The sequence below is a fragment of the Citrus clementina genome, unplaced genomic scaffold, assembly GCF_000493195.1.
Source record: "Citrus clementina cultivar Clemenules unplaced genomic scaffold, Citrus_clementina_v1.0 scaffold_2, whole genome shotgun sequence".
NCBI classification, from domain to species: Eukaryota; Viridiplantae; Streptophyta; class Magnoliopsida; order Sapindales; family Rutaceae; genus Citrus; species Citrus x clementina.
In genome coordinates, this window is record NW_006262688.1 from 7,004,908 (window position 1) to 7,024,488 (window position 19,581).

Here is a 19,581-nt window from a genome sequence, read left to right on the forward strand (position 1 = left end):
AAGTCCGGATGGCTCATGGCCGGAATGTTAATTTTGATCTTCAATTTTCAAGGGCGGCAACCAAATTTTGTTTTTCTCAAAACAGTCTATTCCCCCCCCCCCCCCCAAAAAAAAAATTATGATACAAAACAAAAAATGGTAGGTTTGACCGGGACATCCAAAGTTTTTGGAAATTGTATAAGTCTTTGGGACATGCCTGAGTTGTTGTCTGCAGGTCTCCATCTCATCAAATTAATAAATTCCTAATAAAATTACTCACTTTGTTTATTTGTACCAACATAGTGCTAAATAAATCTAATGTCATCTTTGAGATGGGATTAATTTTGTAATATATAGGGGCTCTTGTAACTTACTCCAAATTGTTCATCTTAATCGAAATAGACACAAATACGAAATGTCTAAATCCATACATAAATTTAATATTTAAATTTTTAATATTGCATAATAAAAATAATAAAAAATAAGAAGATTTCAATTACATGTGCTAGAAAAGCCAAGGAAAATTTATTGCAAGCAGTGCAGTACTTTGGGTTGTTGCATCTTAATTAGTGATGGGATGCCACGTGGTAAAAATCTTGTGTAATTTTTAATAGTGACTTAGAATTTAATTACACATATATAGTCTATAATTAATGATAAATCTATCTAGTACTACTAACAACATTAAAGAGAAATATACTTATAATTAAATTTCTGCAGAAATAGACTCTCATATGTCGATTTATTATTATTATTATTATTTTAGAATAAAAATAAAATACATATAATATTATGTATTGTGATTTGTGTGACTTGTTTTGTTCCATAATTTGTAGCTATTTTAAGAAGTGCAATTGTGGCCGTAAGTTAAGCAACTTGTCCCTTTCATTAACCTGCCTATAGGGCCCGTTCGCCCTTCTGTCATCTCGATGGCGGATCCGACCCGATCTTTTTATTTATTCTTTTTACTTTTTTTTTTCTCTCATAATGAAAAAGTGTCTTCTACAATTTTTTTTTTTTAAATAGAATCATTAAAATATTGGTTTCTTTTTCTAAACATACTATTAAATATAAAGTTGTCAAATTGGTTGGCCATCTCGAATCTGTGATTGGCTTGTTTATAAACTTAAAATTTATTCTTAATTTATTAAATGTGGTTTAATTTAGCTTGCCCACCAATTTAGGTGGGTATCTTATCTTCAATTTGTTAAGTTCTTCGCATTTTTATATTGTGAAATCTCATTAAGATGGTATGGAAATCTAACTATTATTTTTGATGTATTAAAGACTTTCAATGAATTTTAAAATAATATAAATAACTTAGGAAAACTATTATAAGGAGATAACGAATATGTATAATCATTTATTACAAAAATTAACTACATATAATAAAAAAATAAATATCATTTTCAGTCAAAGAGCACAAGATAAATAAAAAGATGAAGCATAACATCAAATAGATAATTAATTTTAAAAAATAAAAGATATATAATTACAATTAATTGTGCAACATGGGAATTGGATTCCTCATCTAAATCATGGATTTTTTAAATTTATTTATTAAAAAAAAGTATCAAGACAATAGCATAAAAAAGGCCAAATTTGTGGGGTTGTCAAAATCAATAGCATACAGAAGGTCAAATTTGTGGGGTTGTCAAAATCTGTATTCCACAAGATACAATTACACAATTGAAAATATTAAATATTAGTAGGTGTAACTATTAAGTAGTAACAAATTTTTTGAATGATTAAATATTAATCGGGTAAAATTATGATACTGTAATGGTAACATATTATTAGTGGATCCAGTCATTAGATCCGGTACATAGTAATCACCATAATTGAATTCAATAATTAAATTTAGTTGTGGTATGGTACCATAACGGGACTCATACTAATATTTTTAAGGTTCCCTATTATTTGAAAATTATTTCGATTTTATAAAAAAAAATAACAACAAAAACTAACTCCCAGCCGCTAACCATTGCGCGTGTCACGCACTGCAAAACTAGGTACCTGTTGACTGCCACCAACCCCAACAGAGCCCGGACCCCACACAGATTTACTCAAGTTTGTCACGCCTGTCTAAGAGCGTGTGCCACACTTTTTCACAATTTCAAATTATTGAAATTAAAATACAAGAAAAAAAGGGACAAAAACGCTCACGTGTATAATAACGCGACTCCAATATTAAAAAAAAAAAAAAAAATACTTACACGGATTCTTTTATGTCACTCAAAAGTCAAAAACATTCTTTTGTGTCTAGAAATTATTCTTAGAGACTCAAAATTTATTCAGAAAGAAAGTCTATTTATATATTTTAAGAAAGAATTTTTGTGACTTGTTTAAAAAACAAAAGATTCTCATTAATATTAATGAAATTAAAGGTTTAGTACTGTGGAACTTATAGTCTCTTAAACGTAGTTTGTCACGTGCGATGTTATATAACATAAAGTTTGTCAACCATCTACTTAATATAAAGTTTGTACTTTGTACATAAAAATAATGTATCAAATTGTAATGTGTTAAAATAATTACTTATTTAACAAATGCTAAGTAACAACTAATTGTGTCACCATTATTTTATCTATTTTATGATTATAAACCAAAAGTGTTAACAAGAAAATGAAAAAAGAAAAAGAGTAGAGACTAGGAGAGAGTGGTGGAGTCAATAGAGGGAGATTTGGAGCACGCCAAAATACCGAAAAAGCCCGATTGCTTTCTTCTCTCGTTCTAAAGAGTAAAATACCAAGTGGTAGTCAAAGAAAAATTCGTCAGAAACCAAAGAAGGAGGAGAAGAAGAAGAAGAAACTACAACTGCGAACACGAACACAACTCTGACCACAAGTGCTGCAGCAACAACGAAAATGTCCATCGCCAGTTGCTTCTTTGCCTCCGCGTCTCTCTCCACAATCTCTAACAACAACACCCCAGAACTCAATCTCAACCGTCCATCTCCTCTTCCCCTCCGCCTCTCCGTCACGTCACCACCCTCCTCCTCCTCCTTCACCACCCCTCTGTCCCTCCACCTCCACCACCACCGCCGACCACCCACCTCCCTTTTTCTCGCCTTCTCCACCCCCACCTCCTCTGGCGGCGGCGGCGGCGACGACAACTACAACAACAATGGTGGTAGTGGTGGTGGTGGTGGAAATAACAATGGTGGCGATGGCGATGGTGAGAATGCGGGTGAGAAGAACAGGGAGGAGGCGTTGATCGTGTTGGCGGAGGCGAAGAGGTCGATGGAGAGTCTGCCGAAGGACTTGGCGGCCGCGATCAAGGACGGGAGGATTCCTGGGGCGGTGTTGTCGAGGTACTTTGAGCTTGAGAAGTCCGGTTTGTTCAAATGGCTGATGCAATTTGGTGGGTTCAAGGAAAGGTTATTGGCTGATGATCTTTTCTTGGCAAAGGTCCTCTTTGAATGCGGCGTTGGTATCTTCACCAAGGTTTGTTTTATTCTTCTTCTTCATTTGGATCACTTTGATGGAGGAAAAGTGTTTGTTTAATTTATTGGTAAAATGAGTACACTTGGAAAAATTTTGTTTGATTCGGTGAAGCGGATATGTTCATGATGATTGCTGTCTATAGGGAGCATATGGATCAAATCAAATTTCAACCCTCAATTGAGCCTTAACTATGTAGTGAGTAGTATTGATAAGAATTGTGTGACGGTTGCTGCAGCTTACTGCATTCTGGGCGTAATTATGCATTGTTTGAGCAGGTTATTTTGAACTGCAGATCTATGAAAACGCCCCTGTAAAGAACTGTCGTCCTCGCTCATTATGATATGCAGTTATGCCAAAGTAGAAATTCATTGTTTTGCTTGATAGTAATAATGCTTTATAATACACCACTTCGATATGTTTTGCTGTTTCTCACTTTGTGTGTTGCTCTGAATTTCTCTAGTTTAGTTAGGCCTACAACCTTAAATTTCATCAAGGGTAACACTTTTTTCTTTTATCTTTCAATTGCCCAGACAGCTGCAGAGTATGATCGGCGCAGGGAAAACTTTTTTAAGGAGCTTGAAATTGTTTTTGCGGATGTGGTATGGTTCTTTTAATTTGCTATAAATTGTTATTGATTTTTCAGATTCATGATTTCTTTTGCTGTGAGGTTATATTAAATCAGCACTAAATATGAGTGGATTTAGATTTTTTTTTTCTTTAAAAATATTGCACGTTCTTGTGCAAATGGGTTGCCTTATTGTGAAAATAGCTCAGTGATTGCAACTACAATTAACTTGAGCCAAACATAAGGCTTATGGTTATATTCTAAAATACTTATACAATCTTTGTGAAATCTTTAAATGTTGAGTATGTGCATATTTTTATACCTAAATTTATGAACCAAGTAGTTGTTTTATTCATAAACTGAAAAAAATGTTTGATGGTTCGTGTATTATGCATTAAGTATATGTAATCTCTATAATTTGAGTTGTCATTTCCTTTTCTCTTAGGTAATGGCCATAATTGCAGATTTCATGCTTGTTTATCTTCCTGCTCCTACTGTCGCTCTCCGATCGTCTTTTGCAGTCCATGCTGGTCCTATATCCAAGTTCTTCTACAACTGCCCAGATAATGCTTTCCAGGTTCAGTTTTGTCCAAATTTTGCAAAATTATTTCTGGGATTATAAAGCAAGAGACTTAGCTGTTTTTTAACCTCTTTATGCAGGTGGCACTCTCTGGAACTTCTTATTCATTGCTGCAGAGGTTAGGTGCCATAGCGGTAAGAAATTTCTTATGTTGAATATATTTTGTTAGGAATTCTCAAATTTATTCTGAAAAGTATACTTTATATTTTATATTATCTGTGTGTTACGCAGCGGAACGGGGCAAAGCTTTTTGCAGTTGGCACCACTTCGTCGCTGGTAAGTTAGTTTTTTCTTAAGAGGTTCTTTGCTTTAAGCACGAGTCTCTCTGTCTTTAGATTGTTTTTATCTGCCTATGGCAGGATTGTTTTATCACTCTGTTGTTTGGCATGAGGTCTTAATGTACTTAAAGTTGTTGAGATCTTATCATGCATTCCTCCTTGTGTATCTAAATGTACACACACACACTCAAACTCTTTTTGTTTATAAGGATGAAATCATTATATATTCACCAAAGACATGATAGAATTGGACTGGGTATTACATCTTTCTTTGGGTGGTCCCATCACAAAACATCAAAATGGTTTGGTTGGCCTTATGGATTTCAAAGTCCCGGGTTAGTGTTTATTGCTTTTGCCTAAGCACTTAGATACCTTCGCTTCTTCTGGTGCTTTGCCAATAGCAAATGTCGATCAAATGCTGTGGTTTTGCTATAAGTTGAAATCTTTTGATGCGTTATAGAAGTCATCTTGGGGATCTATCTTGTCCATCTTGGCTATAATGATTTAATTCATAAAATTCATGTATTTATTTCTTCTATTATTTGAGAATTTGAACTTGTGGAGCTCTTAAAGTTCTTGATGGCCATTAGCTTGTTATGCCAGAGATTTTCTCTTTACTAAATGTGGTCAATTGAATCTGAAATATGGATATGCTTGCATCTAATGCAATTTAATTTTTCAAAGGTTGGGACAGCTGTGACAAATGCCTTAATCAATGCACGAAAGGCTGTGGACAAGTCTTCCGAAGGTGAAGTTGAAAATGTGCCCATACTTTCAACCAGTGTTGCTTATGGTGTCTATATGGCAGTTTCTAGCAACCTCAGGTATGAGTTTCTGACGACCATCACTTTGTTCAAACCCTGGTTTGCTATCATTGGCCTAAGTCTGAAGCCCACTTTGATGTCCATAACACACTATGTCTATTTATCTAATCTTGTTAAAACAATATGAAGTCTAGAGCCCTTTTTCTGCTTATTTATTTATTTTTTTTATAAGTAGTTGGTATGCTGCCGAGTTATCTATTGGTATATTGTGGAGTATTTAGATATATATATTTTTGTTCAATGACTGTTCATGTTCTTCTGCTTTGGGCTAAGCTGTATTTTTTGTTAATAATTTGCTTGCAACAAATTCAAACTCTACATATTGATGCTTTATGTGGACATTTAATTATAGATTCTAGCAAATAGACTAGGTTGTCATTTATTTATTATTATTATTATTATTTTTTCATGAATGGAAATCAAACTTCCTCCTCACTCCACGAGGTTTTACCATTGAACCTACGAGCACTCACAAAAATGTGAAGTTGCCACAGAACTGAGATGCTAATGATATGAATGAGTACAACTTCCTAGTGTAAATATAGACATAATATTGGTTTAAGAGACCTGGATGGTTACATTCTTACTTGAAACTACCTACATCTGCTAGGGGCTTGGAGGTGGACCTTCATGGTCTAAATGTCTAAGTGGAAGATATTTGAAATGGTATATGTCTATGAGAAACAAATTTGACATATTACAGAAGTGCATGTTGAACATGGGACGCCTACTCATTCCTATAATTTATGGAAAATTTCCCCAATAGACGTTCCTTTGTCTTTTGATATATTCTTGTTGAAGGTAACAACTCTGCATGGGAGTATTTTAGTTACGACACATTTGTGTTTCACAGGTACCAAGTACTGGCTGGTGTTATAGAACAGCGAATTTTGGAGCCTTTACTGCACCAGCACAAGCTTATTCTCAGTGCAATTTGCTTCGCCGTTCGAACAGGCAACACATACTTGGGTTCATTGTTGTAAGATTCTGATTTTTTTCCTCCCAAATTTCAATGCTAAGGGTAACCTTATCACTCCAAATAAACTCATTATGAGTTTTAATTTGCTTTGGCAGGTGGGTGGACTATGCTCGTTTGATAGGAATTCAGAAGGCTCACGAGGATGAGAAGGTTTTGTCTGGGTAATATGCATTTTGAAGTCTGAAGCTATTTTCAGTTATATAAGTAGGTATAAGATATCGATTCATGATAAGTTTTATACATGTGGGGAATTTGAAAGTAGTCATGATAAAACTGCCTTTGTAATTCTTTTTGCCTATCAGCCGACATTTTCTTGAAGTCGATCTATCTTTCATGTAATTCCATGATTTTCTACTTTCCCCCAATTAATTTCTACAGATTTCCTGAATTAGGCATTTTCCCGAAACTTTTCTGCACCTGAAAAACATCTGATGCATCTGTTAGGTGGCAATAATAATGATGAAAGGTTTCTGATAGAATGTGTTTGGCGCCTACTTTTTTTAAGCTGTTTATACTTGGTGCTTCATGATTTATGATTTATGTCGCTGGTGCAAGGGCAAGTTAACTCTTGTGGTTGCTGAGCACAGCACAGAGCCAAAAATAATGTGGTTGAGTCGTGCTTTATTGCTGTAGATGTAGAAAGTAGTCAGAGTTGTATGAGAGTTTGAACAAATCAAATTCATTCTTTTAGATGCATAAAAAATCACCAAGATCTTTTGGAGACAAAAATAGAAAAAATAGTTGAAGGTCGCATGTAGATATTTCTATTCATGCAGCAATGAACATCAAAATTTTGAATCAAATTTAGGAACTGATTTCATCTTTTGTACACTTCCTTAGCTTGATATCAGTAACATTCACGTCACGCATCTTCTCAACATCGCAGCATTCAGTTTTCCCCATCTGGAAGATGCATGAAGTACTGACATCATTTCATATTCTATAGTTTTGTCAATTATATGAATGCTGATGATAATGAGATGGTATGGAGTAGGGAACTCACCCTCTTGTGTTCAGTTGCTGGAGAAAATACATGAATTGTGTTGATGGAATCTGCAGAAATATTGCCACTGTTTGAACAAGGTGGCAGATTTCGCGGTAATGCGCGGAGATAAGTTGTAGCAATTTTATTTTCTGTTGAATTCTCTGCAGAATGAAAGAAGAAAACATGGGGTGCTTCACATGAGTTTCTGGTGATGCCCCGAGTATTGAACATGTAAAGTGGTTGCCTGTCGCTCCTCCGCCATGGCCTGAATGTCTCGAGGGGTTTCACTACAAAATTTCTAGGGAGAATACTTTCATATATATGTGTTGTGTAGCCCCAGGAGATGGAGAAAGACCAATTTCTTTGCATGTCATAGCAGATAGTTTGTTGTAGGAGACGTGAATGGTCAAGTTTTGCCGCCTTCATCAGATGGTTTATGGACTTGGAGCGACTCATTGAGGGAAAGATTGGATTTATGACGTCAAGGTGGTGGAGCGAGAGGACCGGTATCTGAGGAAGAGCTGATAGGAGACCGGATATGTCACTGTGTAGATCAATCTGCATTCTCCATTACAATGAGGATACAAAGAAGCACTTTTAGAATTTAAAAACTTACTAAAATTAAGAATCTTCGAAGCATGATCATAAGTTACCTGGTGAAAGCCCTTCTCAAGCGTTAGGGTGACTCCCAAATCTGCCAAGCAAGAATATAACATGAGGTCACTGGCATACAAATTCTGATATTTCTCAACACACTTATCAAACTTTGCAGCCAATGCTTCTACAAGAGGATAGCTCAAAGCATAGCCAGCTCCACCAAATGCCATATTAAAAGAAGCATAAAAATTTGAAGAAACACACTCAGAATTTGTCCCAATGTAAAGATATTGAGTGTGGTCATATTTTGCAAGAACCTCAACCAAGTTATCTACAAAGAGAATAGTGTCATCATCAGCCATTACATACCATCTCACATCTTCATCTCCCTCTCTAAACGTCTCCAAAATTGTTCGAAACACTCGAACTTGAAATGAGTTCTTAATCTTTTCGTATGATTTTAAACGGGTGATGTTTTCGTTTACTCGAAATGGAGGAGAGGATGGAGGCCATGGTAAGAACTCTCTACTGGGAAATCTTTCTAGAAAGAGATAACCCCTTGTTACGTTTGGTCGCCACCATGCTTCAACGTATGCTCTTCTGTATTTCCAGCCATTTACGGTACCCGCAATGCCGAACACAATGTGGTTGATATTTGTAGGGGAAGTAATATTACTTGATGAAGCTGGCCATATTACTTTGAAGTGTGGAGAGAAATTGGTAATAGAGTGATTGTAAAGTTGGTTAAACAAGAGTGTGTAGAACAAAAAGAGAACTAACCCTGAAATTGCTAGAGATTTACACAAAGTTTCTAAAGATAAATTTTGAAAACTTTGCTTCATTTTCCTAACTTTGATTGCTTTCTTTGAAGACATTTCACAAATGAAACAAAAACTTGAAAGAAATTGAAAAGGGGGATGATCCCATGTGACAATTACGTTTAATTTTTTTTTTTAATTATTGGGGCATGGTTCTTGTTTCCTTAAGTTTGCTAATGCATGTGATCTTATTGGCCTTTCTAATTCTCTAAAACAAGTTTATGAAATGGGGCTTAAGCATTAAGTTCGTGAGTTGGAGTGATTATCTAACTGCTACGTAAAATTTTAAGTGAGATTTTTGGGAAAAAGTTCTCAAAACATTTTACATGCCAGCTAGCTACTAGTACTTCATGTTCTCGGGAACTAAACAAACTTTTTACAACGGTCATAGTGTTTATAAACTTTTATATGATTTTATAATTTTTCCCCTTTTTTGGGCATCTATGATATATCATAGAATGAACATAGGATCGATCGTAGCTAGTACTTTAGATAATTCTACTAGATAATAATTTAATTTATTTGTCTTTTTTAAAAATTCCATTATACTCAAAATTATATGAAAAATTTATAACCTTCATTCCCCCACCCCCCTCCTTTTTTTTTTTATTGGTGACTCGAAGTTGGGCTAAAATTATGAGTTGATTTGTAGTAACATAGCATTAACTTTTTTTTTACTAATATGGTAATAAAAAAGTTCAAAAAAGGCTTAATGAAGAAACAAACTTTCATAATATTAAAAGAAAAGAAGTAAATTTTCGTTACTATACATGCTTTTCTCTTGTCATTCATTCAAACTCATTTAATCTAATGACAACTCAAGTCTCTCCCCACTTATATGAAGGGGAGCTGAATAAGATTTTACCAACTAAATTACTAATACCAACGGCTCATTTTTGGGTTAAATATATTCAATTTTGAAAAAAATCTTGAGAGTGATTATTTTCACAAGTTTGGTATTAGGAATCTTTCATTTTTCTAGTCTTTTTGTTATTTACTTATCACAATTTTTTTTTTTGGGGCTTAGGTAGGAGCTGAAATTAGGAAAGAATTAATCGATAGCTTAGGTAGGAGTTGAAATTAAGAAAGAATTAATCGATATGTATTGTTTTAGAGGATAAAACGATCTCTCTCATTTTATAGATTATTTTTCAACATTATGTAAGTGTTAATTTTAGTCCGCCTCGATTATTTATAGAGAAACTTTAAGGGGTATCGAAATTTATTGTAATTAAGTTGAACCACACATTAATTACAAAAAGACAAAAAATACCGAGTTAAAATTTTATTTTTGCTTCATTGGGCCGGATGTAATGCGGATATGAAAAGATAAAAAATAAACATACTTAGATGAAATTGATCAAAAAAGTATAATGCTTTTTCCCAAAAATATTCAATTTATAAGTTTGCATTTTATAAAATTGCGAATATCTGCACACATAAGAATTGAACATGAGTTAATTCTTTGTACAAATGAAGTAGACAATCAATCATACAAATAGGTTAAGATTAAAGACCTTAATCTTCAATGGAGCAGATAGTGTTAATTAATCCCCTTGTATTATTGTTACTTATTCGCGGTAACAACTCCTACGTATCCAATAATTCTCCTTCATGCCGTTCATCTTAGCTTCACATTACATTTAAGCCAACATTTCACCTTTCATGCAGGCGCTTAGCTTAACGTCCACAGTGTCCTCACCAGCTACATATTTAACATCACAGCATTCAATTCTTCCTGCCTGAAAAAAAGAAAAAGAAAAAGAAAAAGAAAAAAAACCAAAAGATCAATAATGTTAGGGATCCAAGCATTTAATTCTCAGTTGTTATGACAATTTATTTATAAGCATCACATTAAGTTCGTTATTAGTATTCAATATGATGGAAAAATTATTCATAAGCTATCATATCAGTTTTCATTCAAATATTAAAATCCATAGTGTTATCGAATTTTACATTGTTTGAATTGGCTTAGTAGAAAAACACCTCTTTGCGTCCTGTTGATGGCGAAAAAACTTGAATCTTGTGGATTGGATTAGCCGAATGATTGCCATTTGATAAACAAATCGGCAAGTTACTGGGCGAACTTCGAGTGTAGTCGGTAACAACAACGTGGTATCGTCCAATATTATTACTCTCAATAACAGATTCTAAGAAAAATACATGAGGAGCTTCACAAGGATTATTAGACAGCCACCGAGTGTTGAACATGAAGAACGGGGGCCTGCTCTTTTGCCACGGCCGGAACGTCTGGAGGGGTCTCCTCAGAAAGCTTCGAGGGAAAATGCTTTGATAGATATGTGCTGAGTAGCCTCATGAGATTGAGAGTGTCCAGTTGCTTTGCCGGTGCTAGCATTTTGTTTGTTGCAATAGACGTGATTGGTCAAATTTTGCTGGTTTCATCAGATGGTTTATGGATTCGGATCTGTTCTTCGAGGGAAAGATCGGATCTATGGCGTCGAAATGGTGAAGACTGATTAATGGAGAGCTTGGGTGAGATGATAAGAGGCCTGAAATGTCAACTCGTAGATCAATCTGCATGTTCCAATGGCACTTTTCAAGTATTTCAACATTTTTCAATCAGCAGAATTATACTTTAAGTCCTTAATTTATTTTTAAATTGTTTGTTACATCACTAACGTCATAATTTTAATGTTCAAACTTTTTTGTTGGAAAACATTTGTGACTTTATACCGTTCAAAACCTTTCTTATCTTCTCACAAATATATCAGATTAGATTGATAACAAAAAAGGTACTATAAAATCTTAGGATTTTACTCAAAAGTTAAGGATTACTCAACCTTATAAATTTAATTCAATATTCTCAGCGGATGTGAGATATTTTCTCTAGTAAAAGAACCTAAAATGTATGTGTATGTATGAAAAAAAAGAAGAAGAAACAATAAGGACCTAACTATTATTCCATTTTCATCTCAAGTGAGATGGCAGTCTTCCTATAATTCAGTTTTTATTTAATATATTTCCCACCAAAAGTGAGAACATATATATAGCAATACAGTTGACACTTAGAAACTATTATTAATTACATTATTCATTGAATTAAGTATAATCAATTACCTGGTGAATTCCCTTTTCGATTTTTAGATCAACTCCTAAATCAGCCGAGCATGATTGTGATATATAATCACTGAAAAACAAGTGTTTATATCTCTGAATACACCCATCGATCTCTGATGCCAACGCTTCAACTAAAGCATAGCTCAAAGCATAGCCAGCTCCACCATATCCCATATCAAAAGAGATATAAGCGTTTGAATGAATGGACTCAGAATTCGTACCAATGTAATAATACTTGGTGTGATCATACTTCCCCAGCAATTCAACCAAATTATCTACAAAAACTAAAGTGTCATCATCTGCCATCACATACCATTTCACATCTTTATTATTTTCAACCCGAAACGCCTCAAAAATCGAATGATACATTCGAATTTGTACCACGCTTTTAGGGTTAACGGCCAATCTGGTGATGTCTTCATTGACACGAAAAGCAGGAGATGACGAAGGCCACGGTACAAGTTCTCCTGTGGGAGCTGCATCTAACCAAAGATGTCCCCTTGTTATATTTTTTCTCCACCATGCTTCAATGTAGGGTTTTCGATATTTCCATGTGTTTACTGAACCAAGTAACACAAACACAATGTGGCTAAGATTTATAGGAGAATTGGGAGTATGATTATCTGATGAAGCTGGCTCTTTGCGTTCAATAAAGGGCATAAATAGATTAGTGGATCTCGTATAGGGATGGCTATACAGGAAAGAGTAGAATAAAAAGAGAATTAGACCAGAAATAGCTATGGATTTGCATAAAGTTGAAAGAGATAATTGTTTAAAATTCTGTTGCCTTGAGCTCAAGTTGATGGCATTGCCAGTAGACATTTTGGAGAATAGAAATATTTTGAATCAATTTTGAGCAATTTATTGAATGCCTTGAAAGGGTTATGAAATTGGAGCCATGTTTCTTTTTTAAAGAGTGCTAAAGCATGTGAACAGTGATTTTGGATTTAATAATTTTTACATTTTCCTAAACGGAGTTTTCACAAATAATGCAAGGGGGCCTAACCATTAACTTCGTGATCATCTCAAATGTTTTTCATGCTATATAGTATATGGCTTGTATAAATAATGCTAACATTAATAAATGCATGCGCTTTCTCACGTTAAACTGTAGCTTTAGTTTTAAGCTTTGTGAATATTCGTAGAAAAATAAGAATTTGGTAGATCATATTTAATGATATAAATTTTTAGCTAAGAAATTGATTTAGTTGGGCCCAATATATTATAGAGAAATTCATCCACATTACAAGGAATTAAACCCTTTCTCTTTCAAGTGGGTAGCGACTAGTGAGAATCATCCAACAAAATGCAATTACGTTTTGGAGGGATATATGGCTGTCAACTTCCTTATTCAGTTATTCTCGTAGCCATTGGCCATTACAATTTGGCATAACCTAATCACTTTATCCATTAAACTAGTCACTTTATCATCAACGTAAAAAATGTAGGAGAAGCCACATGTTTCAATTTGTCAATAGGTTTCGCTATAGATATGTTCAAAGAGCAATTTAAAGTTATTTGATTATATTATCTAAAAGTATGGAAAAAACTTATATGGGACTCTAGTTTAGTGCTGCTCTGTCGTACATACTAAATTTATTGTTAAAAAAAATCAGGATATCCCGCAATTTTGCCATTTGACATAAATATTAAGATGGTAGGACGATTCTATATAAATTTTTCTTCTAAAAATAATCATTATCTTAATTTTGAAGGTGATGAGGGACTTGACTGTATCTTTACTTAATTGTTATCTAGTTCAAGTAATCATATGTTGAGTCGTCAGTCAAGTCCAAAATGTCTGAGTGTGTGACCCCTTATTCAAATGCTGGTCTATTTAGTATTCGCAGTTTCTCTTAGATGGGTTCTCTTATTGCTCTTGGCAATAAGAGGACCTTAGACCTTGAGGATGTTCCTCGATTAGATTGCAGTGATAGCATTTATGGAGTCTCTCCAGTTTTACAGAATAAGCTTGAGGCAGTTGTTGGTGTTGCGAATAGACTGACCGCACTGAGATTGGCGAAGGTGTTATTCTTTTCGGCTTGGCAAGAAATTCTCTTTATAGCTATCTTAGCTCTATTATACACATTGGCCACTTATGTTGGTCCATATCTAATTGACAATTTTGTTCAATACCTTAATGGAAGGCAAGCATTTGAATATGAAGGTTATGTTCTGGTTTCTGGGTTTTTTGTTGCGCAGCTTTTTTAGTGCCTCTCAGAGAGGCACTGGTTCTTTCAAGTGCAGCAGGTTGGAATAAGGTTCAGGGCGACACTTGTTGCAATGATCTACAATAAGGACTTGACACTGTCTTGTCAAGCAAAGCAGGGAAACACTAGTGGGGAAATCATTAACCTAATAGCTGTTGATGCGGAGAGGGTTGGTGATTTCAGTTTTGGACGTGCACGATCCGTGGATGGTCCTTGTTCATGTTGCTGTGGCCTTGTTGATCTTGTATAAAAAACTTGGGCTAGCATCAATTGCAACTCTACTTGCAACAGCAATTGTTATGTTGGCGAATTTTCCTTTGGGAAGATTGCGAGAGAAGTTTCAAGACAAGTTCATGGAAACAAAAGATAGAAGAATAAAGGCAACTTCTGAGATTTTAAGAAACATGAGAATTCTCAAGCTACAGGGATGGGAATTGAAGTTTTGTCTAAGATTACTGAGCTTAGAAAGTGTAGAATTTTGAGTGTTTAACTTTCAATACTACTCCAAATGCCCCCAAGATTACAAATCAAACAATCAAGACGCTAAAAGAATCTACCAGATCAAATCACAGCAAGAATGATTTTCTGAAAGAGTTATGACACAATCTTAATACCCAATCAGATGAATCGAAAAAGAAAAGAGGAAGTAATAGCAGCAAGAATAGAAGAGTTAACGTGGTTCAGCTAGTTCTCACTTGCTTACATCCACGGGGAAACCAGGATCAGTTTTATTGATTTGTAGAAGATGATTACAGAGCGTTTACAGAGATTATTACAATCAAGAAGCTTTCTCTCGAATCTTCTCTCCTCTAAATAGCTCACTGTCTCCTCTCTCCCTGTTGCATCAGAATCAGCTGTTTATAACAGCTTCTTTAACGAACCAAGATGAATACAGAAACACGTGATGAGCATGTGCTATAACCAATTCTTAACGAACTTGAGCAGCTGTCTAACGCACGTGTTTCCCTCGTGCTTCACTTACACTAAAACGACGCTTAATGAAGTCGTTCCAGTGACAAAAGGAATTGCTCACCAAAACGCAACATCAATTGTCGTATTGAAATAACATTAGCTGCATAACGCATGATCACTCTGCCGTTTCATCTCTCTTGATTTGCTTCACAACACAACAGAAAGAATGAGACTGCATGGTTGAAGAAATCTGTTTACACAGAAGCCATGATTAGTTTCTTCTGCTGGGGTGCCCCTACTTTTGTGTCTGTGGTCACTTTTGGTTCTTGCATTCTTCTAGGAATCCCGCTCGAGTCAGGTATGATCTTATCTGCACTTACAACATTCAGGATTCTTCAAGAGCCAATCTATTATCTTCCAGAGTCAATATCAATGATGATTCAGGCCAAGGTCCCCCTTGATAGAATAGCATCTTTCCTATGTCTTGAAGGTCTACAGACTGATGTTTTAGAGAAGATGCCAAGAGGTAATTCTGATACAGCAATTGAGATAATTGATGGGAGTTTCTCCTGGGATTTTTCTTCACCTAATCCAACACTGAGGAATATAAATTTGAAAGTGTTCCATGGCATGAGGGTTGCAGTTTGTGGGACAGTTGGCTCTGGTAAATCCAGCTGTCTTTCTTGTATTTTAGGAGGAGTGCCCAAGGAATCTGGTATCATTAGGTTATGTGGCACCAAGGCCTATGTGGCTCAGTCACCCTGGATACAAAGTGGCAAGATTGAAGAGAATATCTTGTTTGGCAAGGAGATGGACAGAGAAAGGTATGAGAGAGTGCTTGAACCATGTTCCTTGAAGAAGGACTTAGAGGTCCTCCCATTTGGTGATCAGACGATTATAGGTGAGAGGGGAATCAATTTGAGTGGAGGACAGAAGCAAAGAATACAGATTGCACGTCCTCTCTACCAAGATGCTGATATCTTTCTGCTTGATGATCCATTTAGTCCTGTGGATGATCATACAGGAGCGCACCTTTTTAAGGTAAAATCTGTTCATTAGGATGAGTCTTTTGCATGGATCTTATAGGTTGCTATCTTTCTCATTTTATTTAATCTTTGTGTGATAGGAAGTTCTGTTGGGTCTCGAGTTCAAAAACAGTGATATATGCTACTCATCAAGTGGAATTTTTACCTGCCGCTGACCTAATATTGGTGAGCAATTTATCTTACTGTTTATTTCATATTCTGTAAACTCAACTTTTATCTTATTGTTAGGCCATCAAAGATGGGAAGATTACGCAAGCTGGAAAGTACAATGACATTCTAAATTCAGGAACTGACTTTATGGAACTTGTGGGTGCACATAAGCAGGCTTTATCGGGTCTTGATTCCATAGACAGAGGACTGGTTTCAGAAAGAAAAAGTATCAATAAAGAAAATGATGGTACAAGTACAACTAACGAGATTGTGAACAAAGAGGAAAATAAACATTTTCAAAGTGATGATGAAGCAGCCTTGCCGAAAGGACAGCTTGTTCAAGAAGAAGAGAGGGAGAAAGGAAAAGTTGGTTTTTCAGTGTACTGGAAATATATGACAACAGCATATGGAGGAGCTCTTGTTCCCTTTATATTGCTGGCACAAATTCTTTTTCAGATCTTTCAAATTGGCAGCAATTATTGGATGGCTTGGGCAACTCCGGTTGCAATGGATGTAAAACCTGCAGTTGGGGCCTCCACTCTGATAATTGTCTATGTAGGTTTAGCAATTGGAAGTTCTTTGTCGATTCTTGTCAGAGCCACACTGCTTGCAGGGGCAGGGTACCAAACGGCTACTCAGCTCTTTAACAAAATGCATGTGTGCATTTTCCGAGCTCCCATGTACTTCTTTGATTCAACCCCGAGTGGGAGAATTCTAAACAGAGTAAGTGAAAATGTGTTCCTACTAGATGCATGCTAACAATTTCGTTTGTTCATTTGTTTATCTCTGTGACAACCCAAATTCTACCGAGTAAATGAGCTGATATGCCTGTGCTTTTGGTCTTGTAGGCTTCCAGTGATCAAAGTGCTGCCGATATGGACATTCCATATGATATTGGGGCGTTTGACTTTTCAATGATTCAGCTTCTTGGAATTATTGTTGTGATGTCTCTGGTTGCATGGCAGGTCCTCATTGTTTTTGTTCCTGTAATTGCTACCGGCATCTGGTATCAGGTAATGATGCTGGATTTCTTATACTATACATCAAATGCTAAATGTTCATGGAAGAAAAGTAGCTGCAAAATCATTTGGCACAGGAAGCGAGCTTACTCCCTTCTTTTTCAGAAGTAGGTTGATCATTGTAGTGGGCACATATAATAATTCATTTAAAGGCAACGGATAGAAATAGAATGAATATCTCTAACAGATCATCCAGTCCAAATGACAAGAGACTTCTGTAAAACATGCTTACAGATTTACTGTTACTGAATAGAAGATATCTCACAATTTTAAGTTTGTGCAGCAATATTACATAACTTCAACTCGGGAGCTTTCGCGGTTGATTGGAGTATGCAAAGCTCCAGTGATACAGCATTTTTCCGAAACAATTTCAGGGTCAACAACTATCAGGAGCTTTGATCAAGAATTGAGTTTTCGAGACACAAATATGAAACTGATTGATGAATATTCTCGGCCAAAATTCCATATTGCTGGTGCCATGGAATGGCTGCGCTTCTGCATTGATATGCTGTCTTCTATTACGTTTGCCTTCTCTTTAGCTTTCTTAATTTCTGTCCCAAATGGAATTATTCATCCATGTAAGTGGTTGCAATCCTTTCTTATTTTTGACAGTGAATAATAACTGACTATTGATCAATTTCTTTCTTCTCTTTTTTTTTTTTTCCCTTCTTCAGCGATTGCAGGCCTAGCTGTGACATATGGACTTAATCTAAATATGTTGCAAGCTTTGCTAATAAGGAATCTATAAGGAATCTGGAAAGGAAGATTATATCAGTCGAGAGAATACTTTAGTACGCTTGTATTCCTAGTGAGCCAGCTCTTTTGATTGAAGCAACTAAGCCTAACAACTCTTGGCCATCACATGAAGAAGTTAACATTCGTCATTTGCAGGTAAAGTTATTTGTTTTATACCTCAAATCTTATTCTTTTGTCATGTTTACATATTCATTGATTATGTTATGGTGTAGGTTCGATATGCTCCAAACTTGCCACTTGTGTTACGAGGTCTGACATGCACTTTGCCAGGAGGGGTAAAAAACTGGCATTGTAGGCAGAACAGGCAGTGGTAAATCAACTCTCATTCAGACACTTTTTCGTATTGTGGAATCTACAGCTGGTCATATTTTGATAGATGGCAAGGATATCTCATTAATTGGACTGCATGATTTGAGGACAAGACTAAGCATCATTCCTCAAGATCCAACCGTGTTTGAAGGGACTATTCGAAGCAATCTAGACCCTCTTGAAGAGCATGCGGATGAGCAGATTTGGGAGGTAACTGATTTTAACAAAATTCTGCTAAGTTTCTTTCCTGTCATTTTCTTCAAAAATTGAAGTCCATTTGATGTTCTTACAATTGATAATTGAAATGGCGTTCTGACATATGTTTCCATTGGTGTTAGGCTTTGGATAAATGTCAACTTGGAGATGAAGTTAGGAAGAAGAAAGGAAAGCTTGACTCACAAGGTATTTCATTTGTTCTATTCTTTTGCTCCACCTAAATATCAACCAGACTTAATTATACACAGAATTTCAGTTGCATCTGTTCATGTGTGTGTTGCAGTTACAGAGAATGGAGAGAATTGGAGTATAGGCCAGTGGCAACTGGTATGCCTAGGTCGCGTGCTGCTCAAGAAAAGTAAGGTCTTGGTTCTTGATGAAGCTACTGCATCTGTTGACACTGCTACTGATAATCAGATCCAGCAAACTCTTCGGCAACACTTTTCAGACTGCACAGTTGTAACCATTGCTCATAGGATTACTTCTGTTATTGATAGCGCTATGGTTCTGCTTCTTAATCATGGTTAGTATGGTCATATACAGCTTGAAAGGGAAAGTTTTCCAATACATTGAAACCCTTTCATATTTTCTTGATTTTTCTATATCTCGTTGTAGGGCTTATTAAGGAATATGATTCTCCAACAAAGTTGTTAGAGAATAAGTCATCATCTTTTGCACAGCTTGTGGCAGAGTACACTTCAAGCTCCAGTTGAGTAGTTGGCTGGAAATGAAGGCCGTACCTTACTTGAATTCAACTAAGTTTCCTGATGATTACGAAAATTAAGTTGTGTTCATTTTGATCATGTTGTATTATAGAATATTGTCTTTAGATCT

General features: G+C 35.6%; 2 protein-coding genes and 2 pseudogenes across 2 annotated transcripts; 2 read left to right on the plus strand and 2 right to left on the minus strand.

The window, feature by feature from the left end:
- Positions 1 to 2,636: 2,636 nt before the first annotated feature.
- On the plus strand, positions 2,637 to 7,127 carry LOC18053051 (protein RETICULATA-RELATED 4, chloroplastic). Its single transcript, XM_024191152.1, has 8 exons — positions 2,637 to 3,425; positions 3,956 to 4,024; positions 4,436 to 4,567; positions 4,651 to 4,704; positions 4,802 to 4,846; positions 5,533 to 5,672; positions 6,526 to 6,651; positions 6,747 to 7,127. The coding sequence occupies exons 1-8, from the start codon at positions 2,847 to 2,849 to the stop codon at positions 6,814 to 6,816; spliced, it is 1,215 nt and encodes a 404-aa protein (XP_024046920.1). The 5' UTR covers positions 2,637 to 2,846; the 3' UTR covers positions 6,817 to 7,127.
- A 70-nt stretch (positions 7,128 to 7,197) lies between these two features.
- LOC18053052 lies at positions 7,198 to 9,108 on the minus strand. The gene is made up of 2 exons (XM_024190694.1): positions 8,290 to 9,108; positions 7,198 to 8,194 (listed from the first exon to the last, which is right to left on the minus strand). The coding sequence occupies exons 1-2, from the start codon at positions 9,106 to 9,108 to the stop codon at positions 7,607 to 7,609; spliced, it is 1,407 nt and encodes a 468-aa protein (XP_024046462.1). The 3' UTR covers positions 7,198 to 7,606.
- A 1,586-nt stretch (positions 9,109 to 10,694) lies between these two features.
- On the minus strand, positions 10,695 to 12,789 carry LOC18053053 (annotated as a pseudogene).
- A 1,125-nt stretch (positions 12,790 to 13,914) lies between these two features.
- LOC18053054 lies at positions 13,915 to 19,460 on the plus strand (annotated as a pseudogene).
- Positions 19,461 to 19,581: the final 121 nt, after the last annotated feature.